The 14,689-nt window shown below is 40.2% G+C and overlaps 1 protein-coding gene across 4 annotated transcripts in view; it reads right to left on the bottom strand.

Moving 5' to 3' along the window:
- Nucleotides 1-10,325: 10,325 nt before the first annotated feature.
- Slc39a12 (solute carrier family 39 member 12) overlaps nt 10,326-14,689 on the bottom strand; it is an 84,127-nt gene continuing 79,763 nt past the window's right edge. For 3 of the 4 annotated variants that reach the window (XM_008824109.2, XM_008824108.2, XM_008824110.1), the window contains one exon: nt 10,326-10,503. In XM_008824109.2, the coding sequence (XP_008822331.1) occupies nt 10,375-10,503 (129 nt within the window). In that variant the 3' untranslated portion in view covers nt 10,326-10,374. The remainder of the gene's footprint in view (nt 10,504-14,689) is intronic. The other variant, XM_008824111.1, reaches the window with a different exon arrangement.

The following is a 14,689-nucleotide window of genomic DNA, read 5'->3' as shown; positions in this document are numbered from 1 at the left end:
CACACTGAGTGTAAGATCTTCAAGATTAATTCATGTGGTATGAATGAATTCATCAGAATTTCATTCAAGGCTACACAATGCTCTCTCCTATGTTTGAATTATACTTTGCTTATCCATTCATTCATCAATGAAAATTTACGTTGCTTCCACCTTTTAGATGTTTCAGATATGTAGCTATGAATGTTGGTAGACAAATAACATGTGTTTGAGACCATGCTTTCCATTTGGCAAGGGGTATATAACCGGAACTGGAAGAACCACGCCATTCTTTCATTTCAGTGTAACTGATAGCAGATAGCAGATGTCTGTCAGGTAACATGAAATTGGATTTTGATTTTTTAAAAATCTATTCTGACAATCTATACCTGTTGTTGGCATATTAGACCACTGATGTTTAACGTAATAGTCAGTGTGCTATATGCTATAGCTGTTTGAGCCTGTGTCCACGCTAGGCAAGTCCTTTGTCCCTGAGCTCCACATCCCCGGCCCTTCATTCTGTCAGCATATGAATCACTTAATTGAGAACGGGTGCTGTTTGAGCCTGTGTCCACGCTAGGCAAGTCCTTTGTCCCTGAGCTCCACGTCCCCGGCCCTTCATTCTGTCAGCATATGAATCACTTAATTGAGAACGGGCACTAGTCATCCTGGGTTTACTGTTATCCTACTTCTCTTCCAAATGCCACCTGCCAGCCACTTCCCGTGTAGTCATAGCATATGCTCAGCTCCCCCTCCCCCCAGCCCCTGTGCTTTTACCACTACTGTCATTGGCTGCTATGATGACTGAACACATTTTGAAGTTATTTAAAGTAAACCATTCTGCCAGAGCAATTAAGAAAAGCATTTCATTTCTTTCTTCTCGACACCCTTCCCTGGTTTACGCAGGTTCAACTTTCAGGCCTGTAGCAGCTTCTCTCTGAAATATTTTTTTGGAAGAGTCTGTAGAAAATGAATCTTTTCCATTTTTTGGAAATCTTTATTTTTCTTTGATTTCTGAGGATAATTTCATTGGATGAATTACATGTTGGTGAATTTTTTATCCTTTAAAACATAACATAATGGGTGGAGGGTCTTGCAGAGGACCCAGGTTTGGTTGCCAGAACCCATGTGGTGGCTAACAGCCATCCTGTCCCTAACTCCAGTTCCAGGGGATCCAACACACTCTCTGGCCTCTTTGGGCATTACACACACAGGTGCACCTACCCCATATGCAGGCAAAACATTCATACACATAAAATAAAATAAAAATATAAATCAAAAAACATAAAATATCCCAGACAAGATGGTATGCATCTTTGATCTCAGAATTTGAGAAGTAAAACAGGTGGATTTCTATGAGTTACAAGCTTGTCTGGTCTACATAGGGAGCTCTAGGCAAGTCGGCTATAGAGTGAGACCTTGTTTCAGAAATGAATAAATAGATAAAAATATTTCACTCATTCTCTTTTTCTTCTTCTTTGTCTGTACTAGAGATTCCACCTAGGAATGCTCACCAAGCACTCTGAGCCATAGCTAGACCTCCCCATTCCCTTCTTGAGTACATGGATTCTGAACAACTCTGAAAATAATTTCTATTCTGTTTCTTTTTTCTTATATCATTTAAAAAAAGTTTGCTTTGGCTTTTTTCAAGATATTTTCATTGTGTTTGGTTTTCTGCAGCTTGAAAATGTCATTTGAGGTATAATTTTATTGTTGTTTATTTCATATCCTGATATTCTCTGAACTTTTAAGGTGTGCGGTTTGGTGTCATCAGTTTTGGTATATTCTAAATTATTGTCGTTTCAATGCTGTGTTCTCTCCTCCTTCTGTCTGTTTTTACCTGTGTGCCGTATCTTTTCTCATTGTCTCACAGTCTTGGGCATTCTGTTCTGCATTTTTTGTTTTCTGTTCTTTGTATTTCAGGTCTAGATGTTTTTAATGATGCTTCTTTAGGTTCATTGATAAAGAATTCATCAAAATATTCTTCACATTTTTTCTTTAAAGTTTATGCCATTTGCTTTGGTTTGGTTTGGCTTTTTAAATTTTATTTTATTTTATTTTCTGTGTATGAATGTTTTGCCTGCATGTACATGTGTCACATGTGTGCAATACCTGTGGAGATCAGAAGAGGGCATCAAATCTCCTGGAACTAGAGTTATGGACAGTTGTTAGCTGTCATGTGGGTGCTGAGAACCGAACCCAGGTCTTAGCGGCCAGTGCTCCTAACCACTGAGCCATCAGTCTAGCTAGTCCTCTGTTTTTTGTTTTTTGACACTGAACTCTGATGGCCTGGTACTCCTTACCTACATATATATGTTACACACACACACACGCACACACACACACACACACACACACATATACACATGCAAACTTTACAGGCATGTGCCTCTGCACCCAGCTGCTTACTGATTCTTGTTTCCCTCTTTCTGCTTACACTGCCCTTCTGTGCTCTCAGAGGGTCTGCTTTCCCATTGGAAGCCTCCGTCATGTCAACTATCTGCCTCACACCCCTAGTCTGGTAACTATGACATCTCTGCCACAGTGAGTCTGGTTTTGAAGCTCGTTCTGTCTCTCCATCTATGCTGTCTTCTTGTCTTTTTGACTGCCTTGTAATTTGATGAGCGCCAGCACAACATGCTGAATTAAAGAACATGACAAGAACAGGCCTTTAACACTGAGTTTTATGATCATTTGGCCAGGACTTGGGCTGTGTACATTTCTCTATAGTGGGAGTCAGATACCAACATTTTCTCGTTCTCGTCTTCCATGCTGTCTTCAGCTTTCCCTGGAGGGTCTTCTGAACTGTGAGACGAACAGTTTCTCCAACTGTATTTTCTTCTTATTCTATAGGAACTGTATTTTGCTGCAATGTGTGGGGGGAGGGGAAGGTTAAATCACATGACTAAATTTCAGTCCTTTAGTGAGCCTGGGTCCTGGGTAACAACCTTTATAACTGTTCAGTTTTGTTTTGTTTTTTTACTCTTAGGTGAGACCGGAAGGCAGGGTGGTTGTGTATTTCTTTTCTTGGTTGGTAGTTGCCAATAAACTAGCAGTTGATTCAGTTTTGAGAAGACAGTCTTGAGGGAAGGCTTTGTTAGCAGCAGAATACCACGGAATGTGCCAAAATGGTTCATTTCCTCCTTCTGGAACAAAAGCTCTTCACTCTGCACTGCTCTTCACTGTGAGAGCCTGGTAGGACATCTGGCCGTACAGTCATGCACACGAGTGCTCTCCTGCTCTAGTCCTGGTCAGTCTCAGAGTTTTTACCTTTCCAATTTGACTACACTAAGCTTCAAGCAAGGCATCAAGAACAATTTGGTTTTCCCTACCTTTTTATTGGGTATTGGTACTAGTTCCTGTAGCTCCCGGGCCACCATGATAGTAGATTCGGTTTCTCTGTATTTTCTCTTAAAACTGTTACTGTTGTGATGGTTTCCTTCTTACCTGTGCTATCATGGAGATTAGAAGAGCTGTTGATTTTCTGTTTGCTCAGCTTCGCCCTTGTCCTGAACCTGGGTTCATGACTGACAAACTATATAAAATGCCACTGAAGGCCACTCACTTTTTAGGTGCATTGTGTTTATCAAACTTGTTGATGAACTAGAGAAAGACATAGGAAACATGATTTTGAAATTTGTTTCTGATGTAAATCAAGGGGACGTTTATACCTATGTCTGTAAGATGAGATTATTTCTGACTCCTTCCATGTCAGATGGGAAACCAGAGGTTGCATATGACCAACTTTTGAACTAAGAAATAAGACATAGTATTCAAGGTTGGCCTAATGTTCCGTGGTTCTTATGAATTTTTTTAAAGAAATGTTTTACTCATTCTATTATTTCTAAACCTAGCTATGTAGATTTTTCAGGAAAAACGAAGCAATATAGTTTTGTTTGAAAACAAAAGTATACCATTTTGATACTCTAGAAAATATTCATCACGGATATGCTAGTGTGGGGTCTTCAGACAGTTTTCAATATTCATTTACATGTAAGATATTCACAAAACTAAAATTATATACTCAGAAAATTGCTTTTTTACTCAGACACATGAATACTTTTTTATAACAATACTTGAAACATTCATTTATCATGGAGGATTCGTAAGAGGTAAGTTCTTAGAGAGACTGATCCCTGCGAAACTTCTAGAAGAAGTTTCCGAGAGAATGGGGCTTCTGACCTCTTTCTGTGAACTTCCTCCAGGGCAGATGTAGCAGCATCTCTGGGGGGGATTCCACACGTTTTCCTTTACCACAATCGTTGTTGCTTAAACCTAGTAGGTATATTGAAAACTGCTCTGTACAGTAACCTTCCTACGGCTGAAGACCAGCCAGCTCTGAGGCTGGCTTCTGAGCCTTCCTTAGCCCCACATCCACCATCTAATTTGCTTCCAAAAACTGCTCTGTACAGTAACCTTCCTACGGCTGAAGACCAGCCAGCTCTGAGGCTGGCTTCTGAGCCTTCCTTAGCCCCACATCCACCATCTAATTTGCTTCCAATTTCATTGTGCTGTTCAGAAGTCTCGTTCTACCTTGCAGACATCTGTCTCTTCAGGTTGCATCATCTACCTATTTGAAAATCGTGTTTTCTATGTCTCTGTCCAGTTCATTAATACATTTGATTTACACAGTAAACCTAAAAAGTGACCTTTAGTTGCACTTGAAATAAAGTCAATCATGAATCCAGGTTTCTAAAATACTATCTAAATACCAAGGCTGATGAGAATCCCAAAGCTTTGATATTTGGATACATTCTTCTGTAAAGACCGTATAGGTTTCCTGAAAATAAGGGTAAAATGAGTGAAGTGCAGCATTCTAAACTGACCCGCACACTGAGAATTCCAAAGCAGAATTCCATCATAATTCTGGAGAGCTGAAGCCAACGTCAAGGTGTCGGCAGGGCTGTCCTCCTCTGCAGGGCTTAGAGAAGGTGCCTGTCTTGCTTATTTTTAGCTCTGTGGTAGTTGCCAACCGTTTCTTCTGCCTCCTCTTCACACTGCTGTCTTCACCTCAGTGAGGTCTTTTTCAGTCTTTTCATAAGGACATCAGACATACTGGATTCAGGACCAACTTTAATATAATATGACCTCATCCTTACTTAACTGGCTACATTTACAATAACCTTATTTCCATGTAAGAGCACATTCCCAGATTTGGACTTAAATGAACTTTGGGAAAACCCAAATGTACTATATTAGTGATTTCTAGAAGAGCAGTAGACTCTACTTTAAGCTATGTGCTACATACATGTGTCAGAGAGTATAAACAATCTCACCTCTAATGGAGAAGGGGTCTTTGCACAGAATCAAACTGTCAGAACTTACTGAGGTTGTGAGGGACCATGTAGCCTACTACTTCTCAGAGGAGAAAGCACAGACCTAAAATTTCAGTTGATAGATCCTCTGAGCTCTTTTTCCCATTCCCTAAAAAACAACTAGAAAACTAAGAAGACAGTGCAAAACATTGGGGCAAAAATTATAGAGCCTCCTGGGGAGAAATCAACCTAGATTGTAAAAGCATCCTCAGATGACTAAGGCCTTAAAGACTTGGCAGGACCAGAGATGAATGCCAAGATTATTAAGATTCCCAGAGTGAGAGATTTAGGGCTGGTGATGTGGCTCAGTGGTAGAGTGCTTGTCTAGCATGCAATGCCCTGTATTTCAGAGTCAGAGATCCAGCATTTAATCCCAAGTTGACTGCTATTCAGAGATAAGGATGTTGATAGAAGCCCAGGTGGAAATATTACTAGATAAAGCACCACTCTTTGGTGGCAGGAGAAGGTGTATGTATATTATATATATAATATACATATAATATATATTCAGCATGACTAGGGAGGGGAAGGAACTTAGTAAGGCAAAGAGAAGCAACAAGGATTGACAATTTACAAAATGGGCTGAGTAGCATGTGGGGGAAGTCTTATCAGGTGGAAAGTCTGTCTTGGGAATGTAGCTATCAGGATGGGAGCATTCAGGGAGAAGGATGTACAAACGCATTTCACAAGCCATTCAAAGAAGTAACAGTATATCTCAGCCTTTCAAAACTTCTCCTCTGTTTCATTTGGATTATAAGAGATGCGTGACATCCTAGGGCTTATTTCTTCATGCTAAAGGATATTTGTTTGGGGTATGTGAAGCCCCCACTATCCAGGGTGCCCTTCCTAGGAATACAGGCTGTGTATTCTCCCAGCTGGAGGACAATGCCCTATTTAAACAAGTCAGACAAGCCACTGCCCAGGTTCCCTTGGTGTGCTGGATTCTTTTCAGAGCTGGTTTCATTTCCTCAGCAGGTGTGTTGGGAACAGGAGGAGTGGATTGAACTACTTTATTGTTCTCCCTGAGTTGAAATCAGGTCGTGACAACAACCATGACCTCAGACAAGTTCCTCTCTGCAGGTTCCATTATCCAACCCCAGGAGCACAACTGGAGGGGAGGATAACGGGCTTTCAATTGTGAGGTGAAGAATAGAGGAGAGGACTCACATTGAGGGCAAGCGTCATGGCACATGGATGGCTCCTGCCGGGGAAAACAAAGGAGGTCCCCATTTCTCCTTCTCTAAAAGTGGGCCAAAGGAGAAAATGGAAAACCCATGCATGATGGCATTGAAGGTCTCTGGGGAAGAGCTGGTTCTCAGGCTTTAAAGAGGGTTGTAAATATATATGGCTTTAATTGTTTTGGTACAGAGAATCAACATGGGGCCTTGTGTATTCTAAGCAAGCTTTCTACCATAGAACCCTAGGGCCAGGGGGGCAGACATATAAAAAGTTTCAATCTCCATTCTCCACCAAAAATGACATTTTCTTGACCAAAGTTATAGCACCGAGAAAGAAAATGTGAAGCTACCAGAAAAAAAGAGGTGGCGATGACGGTGACGATTTAATATTTGAGTCATTAGTATTTTTAGTGCTGTACTGTTTCATGAGCAGTGTTCCAGGTTGACCTCAACACAGCTTTAGTTTTTAAAATTTCACCTCTTTATCTTTATATGTATAAGTGTTTGTCTGCATGTATGTATGTGCATCCATGTCATGCAATGCCCATGGAGGCCAGAAAAGGGTGTTGGATCCCCTGGAACTGAAGTTTTGGACAGTTGTTAGCCTCCATGTGGGTGCTGGGAACTGAATTCAGGTCCTCTGCAAGAGCAGCCAATGCTCTTAACCACTGAGCCATCGCGCCAGCCTCAACACAGCTATATTTTATACAAAGAAGAAATTATTGTTCTCACCAGTATAGCTGGGATTTGAACCTAGATCTCAGTTTAGAGCTTAATTCTTAATGACCCACTGATGAGCCTAGAATCTACTGTAGTGATTAGCAGCCTGTGACTTTTACCACTAGCCTAAAGAGGAAAGAAGATTATAAATGTGCTGTTTTCAGAGAGATGAATCTTAAAAGGGGAGACAAAAATCTCACCTGCAAACCCAGAGTGGGTAGAGCAGTTGGGAGTGGCCATAGTTCATGGACACATTCACGTAAGACTCTGGGTCTGTCCAGTCCCTAGAGTGGAGTCATCTTCCAAGTCTCTGCAGGCATCACAGCAATGTGGGAAAATTCTCCCCTCTCTAAAAACAGCCCTGTCACAGATGATAGATGCTCAGGTAAGATCTCTGCAAAGTTTTCTCTTTGATATTTCTCCAGTAGCATTTCTAGTTCGATGATAAAAAACATAAATAAATCACCAAGCAGAGGGATAGTAGAACCTGAAATTCAGTCCTAGGAAATAGTCACTCCAACATTATTTAAAAATCTGGTTTCAAGCTGGGTGTGGTGGCGCATGCCTTTAATCCTAGCACTCTGGAGGCAGGGGCAGGTGGATCTCTATGAGTTCAAGACCATCCTGGTCTACATAGTGAGTTCCAGGCTAGTTGGGGCTACAGGGAGACCTTGTCTCAAAAAGACCAAAAAAAAAAAAAAAATCTGGTTTCAAGGAAACTATAATCTTGCCTAAGCGGATAATCACTAATTTAGACTCAGTTCATATTTTAGAAGGCACAAAATTGTCATCATATCTTTATTATTACCACTCAATTTTGAGAAATAGAGATTCTTGTGTGTGTGTATGGGGGAGGGGATGTAGTACCCACATCCTGCAGTGCCTTTGTGGAAGTCAGAAGACTACTTTTTAGGAGTCAGCTCTCTTTTACCTGGTTTTGAAGCAGGGTCTCTCTTGCTTTTTCTGTCACTGTGCTGCATGCTCCAGGGTAACAGGCCCATGAGCATCCAGTTTATTGTCCTACCTCTGCTTCTGATCACATGGTGAGTGTCAGGAACCACTGAAACTGCATCCAGCATATGGGATCCAGGGACCCACTCCAGGTTTTTAGGCTTGTGTGGCGAGTGTCTTTACCCATGGAGCCATCTCCCCAGCTCTGTTTCAGCAACTCTACAGTTACTTGTAGTTTGTCGACTAGGACATAATGTGGGTTATCAATAAGCCAGTGATAAGGTTAAAAGGAAAAATGGGGATCTAAAGAACAACCCATGGGAGCTACTATGTCAAGCTATCTTAGGATGACCTCTGGGTAGTCAGATTTCTGCTTTCAATCTGGACACACTGTTGATAAGCTTGCAAAATTATAGTGTGTCCAAGTCCTGATAACTGGCTCCATTCAAGCCTCTCTGCACCCTATTTCCAACCCCACCCGCATCAAACTCATTCTAACTTGAAGGTTATAGAGTCATCAACTTACAGCTCAAATTTTAATTTAGCCAGCCCAAGGCTTCTCTAACCTTGAACTGGAAACACAGTCATCCATCAGAGCTGTTCTAATTTGTTACCATAAATGAAGACTAAATGTCAAAATCAGAACTTAGGCATTGAAACTCAAATACAAAACCAGGTGTGGTAGCACCCACCTTTAATTCCAGCACTTGGGAGGCAGAGGCAGGTGGCAGTGGATCTCTGTGAGTTTAAGGCCAATCTGGTCTAAATAACAAGTTCCAGATTAGCTGGAGCTACAGGGAAACCTTGTCTCAAAAAGACCAAAAAAAAAAAAACCACAGAGACACAGTTCTTGGGCAATAAATCTGCACCCTGTTCTTTCTCAAAGCTGGGTCAGTCTGCTTCTATCATCACTGGTGTTTAAAGTCTAGACCAAACCAGCAGTTTTAGCATCACCTGGAGGTTCTAAGTCAAGGTCTCAGGACTCACTAGACCCACAGAGTCAGAGCCTCTGCGGATGAAACCAGCCACCTGTGTTATCCATGGGTAAGTCCTCCAGTCTGTCCTTTCTTAGACACAAACATTAACAATAGCTGCATTTTGAAATCAAAGAAAAGTAGCTGAGAAGGATTGTGCTTAGGTGGGGGTGTGATGAAGAAAAAGCTCAGCTGGGGAGCGCAAGGTAGGAGAGACATTCAACTGAGTGCCGCGTTTGGAGCAAAACAACTTTTTCCCTTGTCAAGGTACATCATTAAAAACTAAAAAATAGTAGGTATCTATTTTCCAAGGGACAAAACGATGATAGCCCAGGTTGTTTTCTACTGTAATAGTTTTGCTAGATTATCAGTGATGTTGCTCGTTCATGAATTTGCCTACTGATATCCTGCTTAGGGTTTCATATGTCTTCAGAAATAATGCAAACTGCATCTCACTCATCAGCAAGATTATTCATACACACACACACACACACACACACACACACACACACACCCTGCTATAAAGTCTGTCAGAGTTTAGGCATTGGTTTCCTGTCTGACTCTTTGTTATGTTAAAACTTTGAGAACTCCGTCTTCTGTTTACAGTTTCCTTGCCTGGAACACATGTCATGCAATGAGTTGAATGGGGGAACAGATACCCTAGAATCACTTTTGGTCTTCTCAAGTTTGCTTATTTGCATGCTTAGTTGAACCAGGAATTGATATTTCCAGGTGATCGTGCTATACTGGGTTTCTATGACGTGACTTGGAGTATGACTCATAGTATCTGACAGAAGGTAACAGACACCACCACATTAAAACCTAGACTTTATTACATTTTAATAATCTTTTTGCTTATGGTTTACAAATATCACAGAAAACAAGTGTATTATTGACATCAAAAACATTTCAGCTGATTGTTATTCCAACAGGCACCTGTCTACTTCAAATACTACAAAGTTTTTTTTTTTGTAGGGAAGTAATATTTTTACAGTTTACTAAAATTCAGAATTTACTAACACTAATCATGCCTGCGTTCCATCACAGTGTCAGAAGCAAAAAGAAAATTTCAATGCAAGATAGCTTCATCTTTATATATATATCTAAAAATAAAAAGTACAACATAAAATTAATAAGATAAAAGACATATTCTTTGCCTAAGATTAAAAAATACCTAATTTACTAATCATCTTAGAGAACATGGAAGAAATAAAACATGACCACATGGGCCTATTTTGGAAGGAGTTGAAGAATCTCAACTTATATTTTAATATTTTGTTCATAGACAGCTAAGAGTAAGAGAGAAAGCCAGCCTAGGACCAACCCAAGGTTCTGTAGGAGAAACGTCATCCAGGGTCGTTGTGTTTGAACATGAGTCATTTCAGGAAGCTAAAAAAAGAATGAAAAACCAGAATAAGATCCAGATATATTCAACTGCTGAGAAAAGTTTGGTGGGAAAGCATGAGTGATTCTGTTATTCAGAACTTAATAACCTTTAAAATTCCCCAAATAGCTACCCAGTGCTTAATACCTATTCTTGCCACGAGTTGGAAATGGAGCCACTTCAGGGTAGTTGGAAGGGCTTGCACACTGGCAGAAGACTTAAAAACGACACAGCTGTCAACAGGACCCAGCTCTGCTTTGTTTTCAGAAAACGTTTAAATGTGAAATAGATGAGACATCAAAGTTACGATTTCTCCATTAGGCTTATGAAGCTACTAAGGGCACCGACTATTGCAAAGCATTTGTTTATTTCCTTCCAGAGATTACCAAGGTCCCCGTGACCTTTAGAACAGCAAAGACATTTCCTGGGACTGCATTTTATTCCCAGAGGGACAAGTAGAAATGACTTCCTGTCAGTCAAATGTCATAGCAACGTTTACGTGGAAAGGTACACTCAGGCCACTGTGGGAAGGGCCCACCCTCACAAGGTCAGAGCCAACACCGTGGCATGGTCATTTCCGCCAACTTGTGTAGATGTGGAGAGACTCCAGTCCTTGAGGGTTAGGGATTTAACAGTCTTGGCATCACTGACATTCTTCCCCATCTTTGCTTGTTGTAAACCTCCCCTTGTCTGCTGTCGGATGCTCAGCTATGTCCCTGCCTTCCACTAGATGGCAGCTACCTAGATGTCCTGGGCACCTCTACACCCAGTCAAGACAGTCAAAAATGTCAAACAATTTAAATCTCCCCTGGGAGATAAAGGTCACTTCTGGTAGAGACTGGTGGATTATACTACCTACCAAATAAAAGATTTACATAAGATATTCAAGAGTTTCGGGTTTGTGGAAATGAGAAAGAGGCGGACACATTTTCAGACTCCTGTAGCGAAAGATGCCAGGTCTGTTGGAGCATGCTTGCAGTGGGGATTTCTTACTTCTATGTACGTAATTCAGTGGGGTGAGGTTCTAGATTATTGTGGTTGCTTCTCACACCTCAGTGATGAGTGAATTAAAGACAAATTAGAACCCCAAACTGCAAGCCTAGATAGGTGGCCTTAAACAAACTTCGTCCTGTTGGTGTTTTATGCCGTGCTTAAACATGCTACTTGAGAGAAATCTTGTATGACCCATTGTGATGGTTACCTTTGTCAGATTGACACAGACTAGAATCATCTGGGAAGAGGGTCTCAAAAAGAGATTGCTTACATTGGGTTTGCCTGTGGGCATGTCTGTGAGGGGTTGCTTAATTAAGTTAGTTGACATGGGGAAACTCCTTCACTCTGTGAGGCCCCATTCCCTAGGCAGGGGATTCTGAGCTGTATAAAGGGAGCAACTCAAACTGAGCACAAGGGAGCACTATGAATTCGCTTCTTTCTCTTCTGCCTTGGACAGTGGACATGAAGTGGCTAGCAGCTCCTGCCTCAACTTCCCCACAAAGATGAACTGTAACCTAGAATTATAAACTGGAAGAAGCCCCTTTGTTCTGTAAGTTTCTTTTTAGAGTATTTTATTAAATGACAGAAACAAAACAAAGATGCCCACCAATTATTATAAACTCAAAATAACATTTTGAAAAATCTCCAGACTAGGAATAATACATAATCTTACACCTCTAGATTTGTCATAAATGGCAGCCAAAGGGGGTCAAAGAATTTAGTTTAATTTATATTTGCATATCTGTATACTTACAATTATATTAAACATTTGACTTATATATAACTTTAGCAAATTGTATAGTTAACAACTGAATTAGGATGGATATTCCTTGTTTTTTGTTTAGTGAATGATCATCAACTATTCTGTTGGGAAGAGTGTTTTGGTTTCTACTACCTTGATATTAATCTACATTTATAATGGACAATAGAAATATTCAGATCATAGTATAGTTTATATGTATAGCAGACAGTACTTATTCTCAAAAGTTTATATTTGATGGTGTTTTTAAAGAATTAACAATATGAACTGAATTTTTCCAGTCTCTCTGATTGCCAATACTTTTAAGCAATTTTGATAGTTAACTCTAAGACCAGACAACAAAATTCTATCACAATTGTATCATCTGAAGTCACTTAATAGTTCACATTTTGAATAAATTCCAAATACTAGGATGAGGTTCCCTCTCCTTATTTTTCAAGCAAGATAATTGTCATTTATTGGATATCACTCCAAAAACAACATTCACTTGGAATATAGTGACTTCAGTGGATTGGGCAGCAGTTTCTTGTTTCATTTAATCAAAATATTTAGTTACCTTATAACAGGGGGACATTGCCCCTACTAGACACTATAGGCTATTAAAATCCAGTGGCAGAAATGAACTCTCTCTTTTGAAGCTGTTGAACAGGGGTGCCATATACCTTCAAACATTACTGGACATTGCCCCTGTTCTTGGTTACCCACCAGAAATTCACAGTAAGACCCTATTTCTGAAGATACTACGTACACATTATGGAAAAAGGAATAGAGAGATTATAAAAGCTGGAGGAGGTGGCTGACCACAAGGAAATAGAGTTTTTTCTAGACAGCTGGTCAGTTACTCATATGAACTTGCAACAATGGTGACAGCATGCCCAAGTCCCATGCAAGTTCAGGCCAGACACAATCCCAGCATAGACATGGAGAAGTGGGTAAGAAACCCCAGCCCCACTTGAGGAGGTATTGGCAGCAGATGGCTGAAGGGAGCCAGTCCTGTTTAAACCAGTAGGTGAACCACACTGAAGAACATTTGGGGATACAAATTTAACTCTATAGGGGTGTGTGTGTATGTGTGTGAACATATGTGTTTGTGTATTTCATGTACTCTAATATATACTATATTAGATATATTTGATATATTATATAGTATAATATATACATTAGAGTGAATGAAATTGAGGGGTAGAGGTAAAGTGGTGCAGACAGGGGAGGGGATCTAAATAATATCAAAATACATGAGATTTGTCAAAATTCAATTTAAAAAAGAGTAAAAAAATATTTGTCTCTATGTCATCCACTCAGGTGTGTTTTAGAAACTCACCTGTCCCTTTAGGTCTTTTACAATGTTCCAGTTACAGGTCTTATGTGACACCCTACTTGCTATTCATATGCATCCACTTCTACCCTTCTGGTGTTCCCTGCTTCCCCGAGTCCTCCTAATTCTGCAAGAAATATAATTCTCAGCTCCTTTAGTTATGTGGAAACACTAGCATAGGGAGATAACGGCTCACCCACAGTCACAGAGATATGATATTAGAACTAGGACCAGCACCAGATCAGCTCATGGCAGAAGTTCAAAGACCAGCCCTTTATCTGAAATTCACCATTATCTATTATGCAAACACATATATATCATTGTAAATAGAACAGCAAATACAAGTGCTAAAAGTGTCCAGTTAGATAGAAAGCCATCACTCCATATAAAGGAAATAGAATGAAAATATGTGGTAAAATTTACAGAGCCTGTGAAGTCTTTGACAGATAAATCTCACAGCACGAACACTGTATTTTGAAGGCATTAAAATCTATAGAAACAGACTAACCTTGTTAACCTGCAGATGAAGAAACAATGAAAATCACATTTTTCAAAGTTTCAGATTTTCATCCTTAAATGGAAGCTTTAATTTTAATATGGGTGACCCAACCGAACTTACCATGTCCACTTAATAGAATAGTTTGGTAAGAAAATGCAACTGGGACTGAAGAGATGGCTCAGCAGTTAAGAGCACTGTCTGCTCTTGCAGAGGACCTGAGTTCAATTCTCAGCACCCACATCATGGCTAACAACCATCTGTAACTCCAGTTCCAGGGAATCCAATGCCCTCTTCTGACCTATGTGGGCATTACATAACATGGGTGTACTTACATCTATGCAGTCAATACACTCATACACACATACGTGCACACACACATATATTTTTAAAGCAAATACAACTGGACTTGCTTTTGAGACTACTCTTGGCTCTCTCAGGATGACGACGGGTAAACATATGAACTGCAGCATGTCTTGAACACATATCAAAATATCAGAGAGTCCTATGGAAGAGAGATCAATATGAAATGCCAAAGGTCAAGCCATATCTGATTATAGCTTGGCAGTTTTCAGACTCTACCCAGGACTTTCCCCATTTCAGTCATTAATTTTTGAAAGAAATAAT

Source organism: Nannospalax galili, unplaced genomic scaffold (genome assembly GCF_000622305.1).
Source record: "Nannospalax galili isolate Female #2095 unplaced genomic scaffold, S.galili_v1.0 scaffold1569, whole genome shotgun sequence".
NCBI classification, from domain to species: domain Eukaryota; kingdom Metazoa; phylum Chordata; class Mammalia; order Rodentia; family Spalacidae; genus Nannospalax; species Nannospalax galili.
The sequence above is the reverse complement of the archived record's forward strand: the minus strand, read 5'-3'. Positions and strand labels throughout refer to the sequence as shown.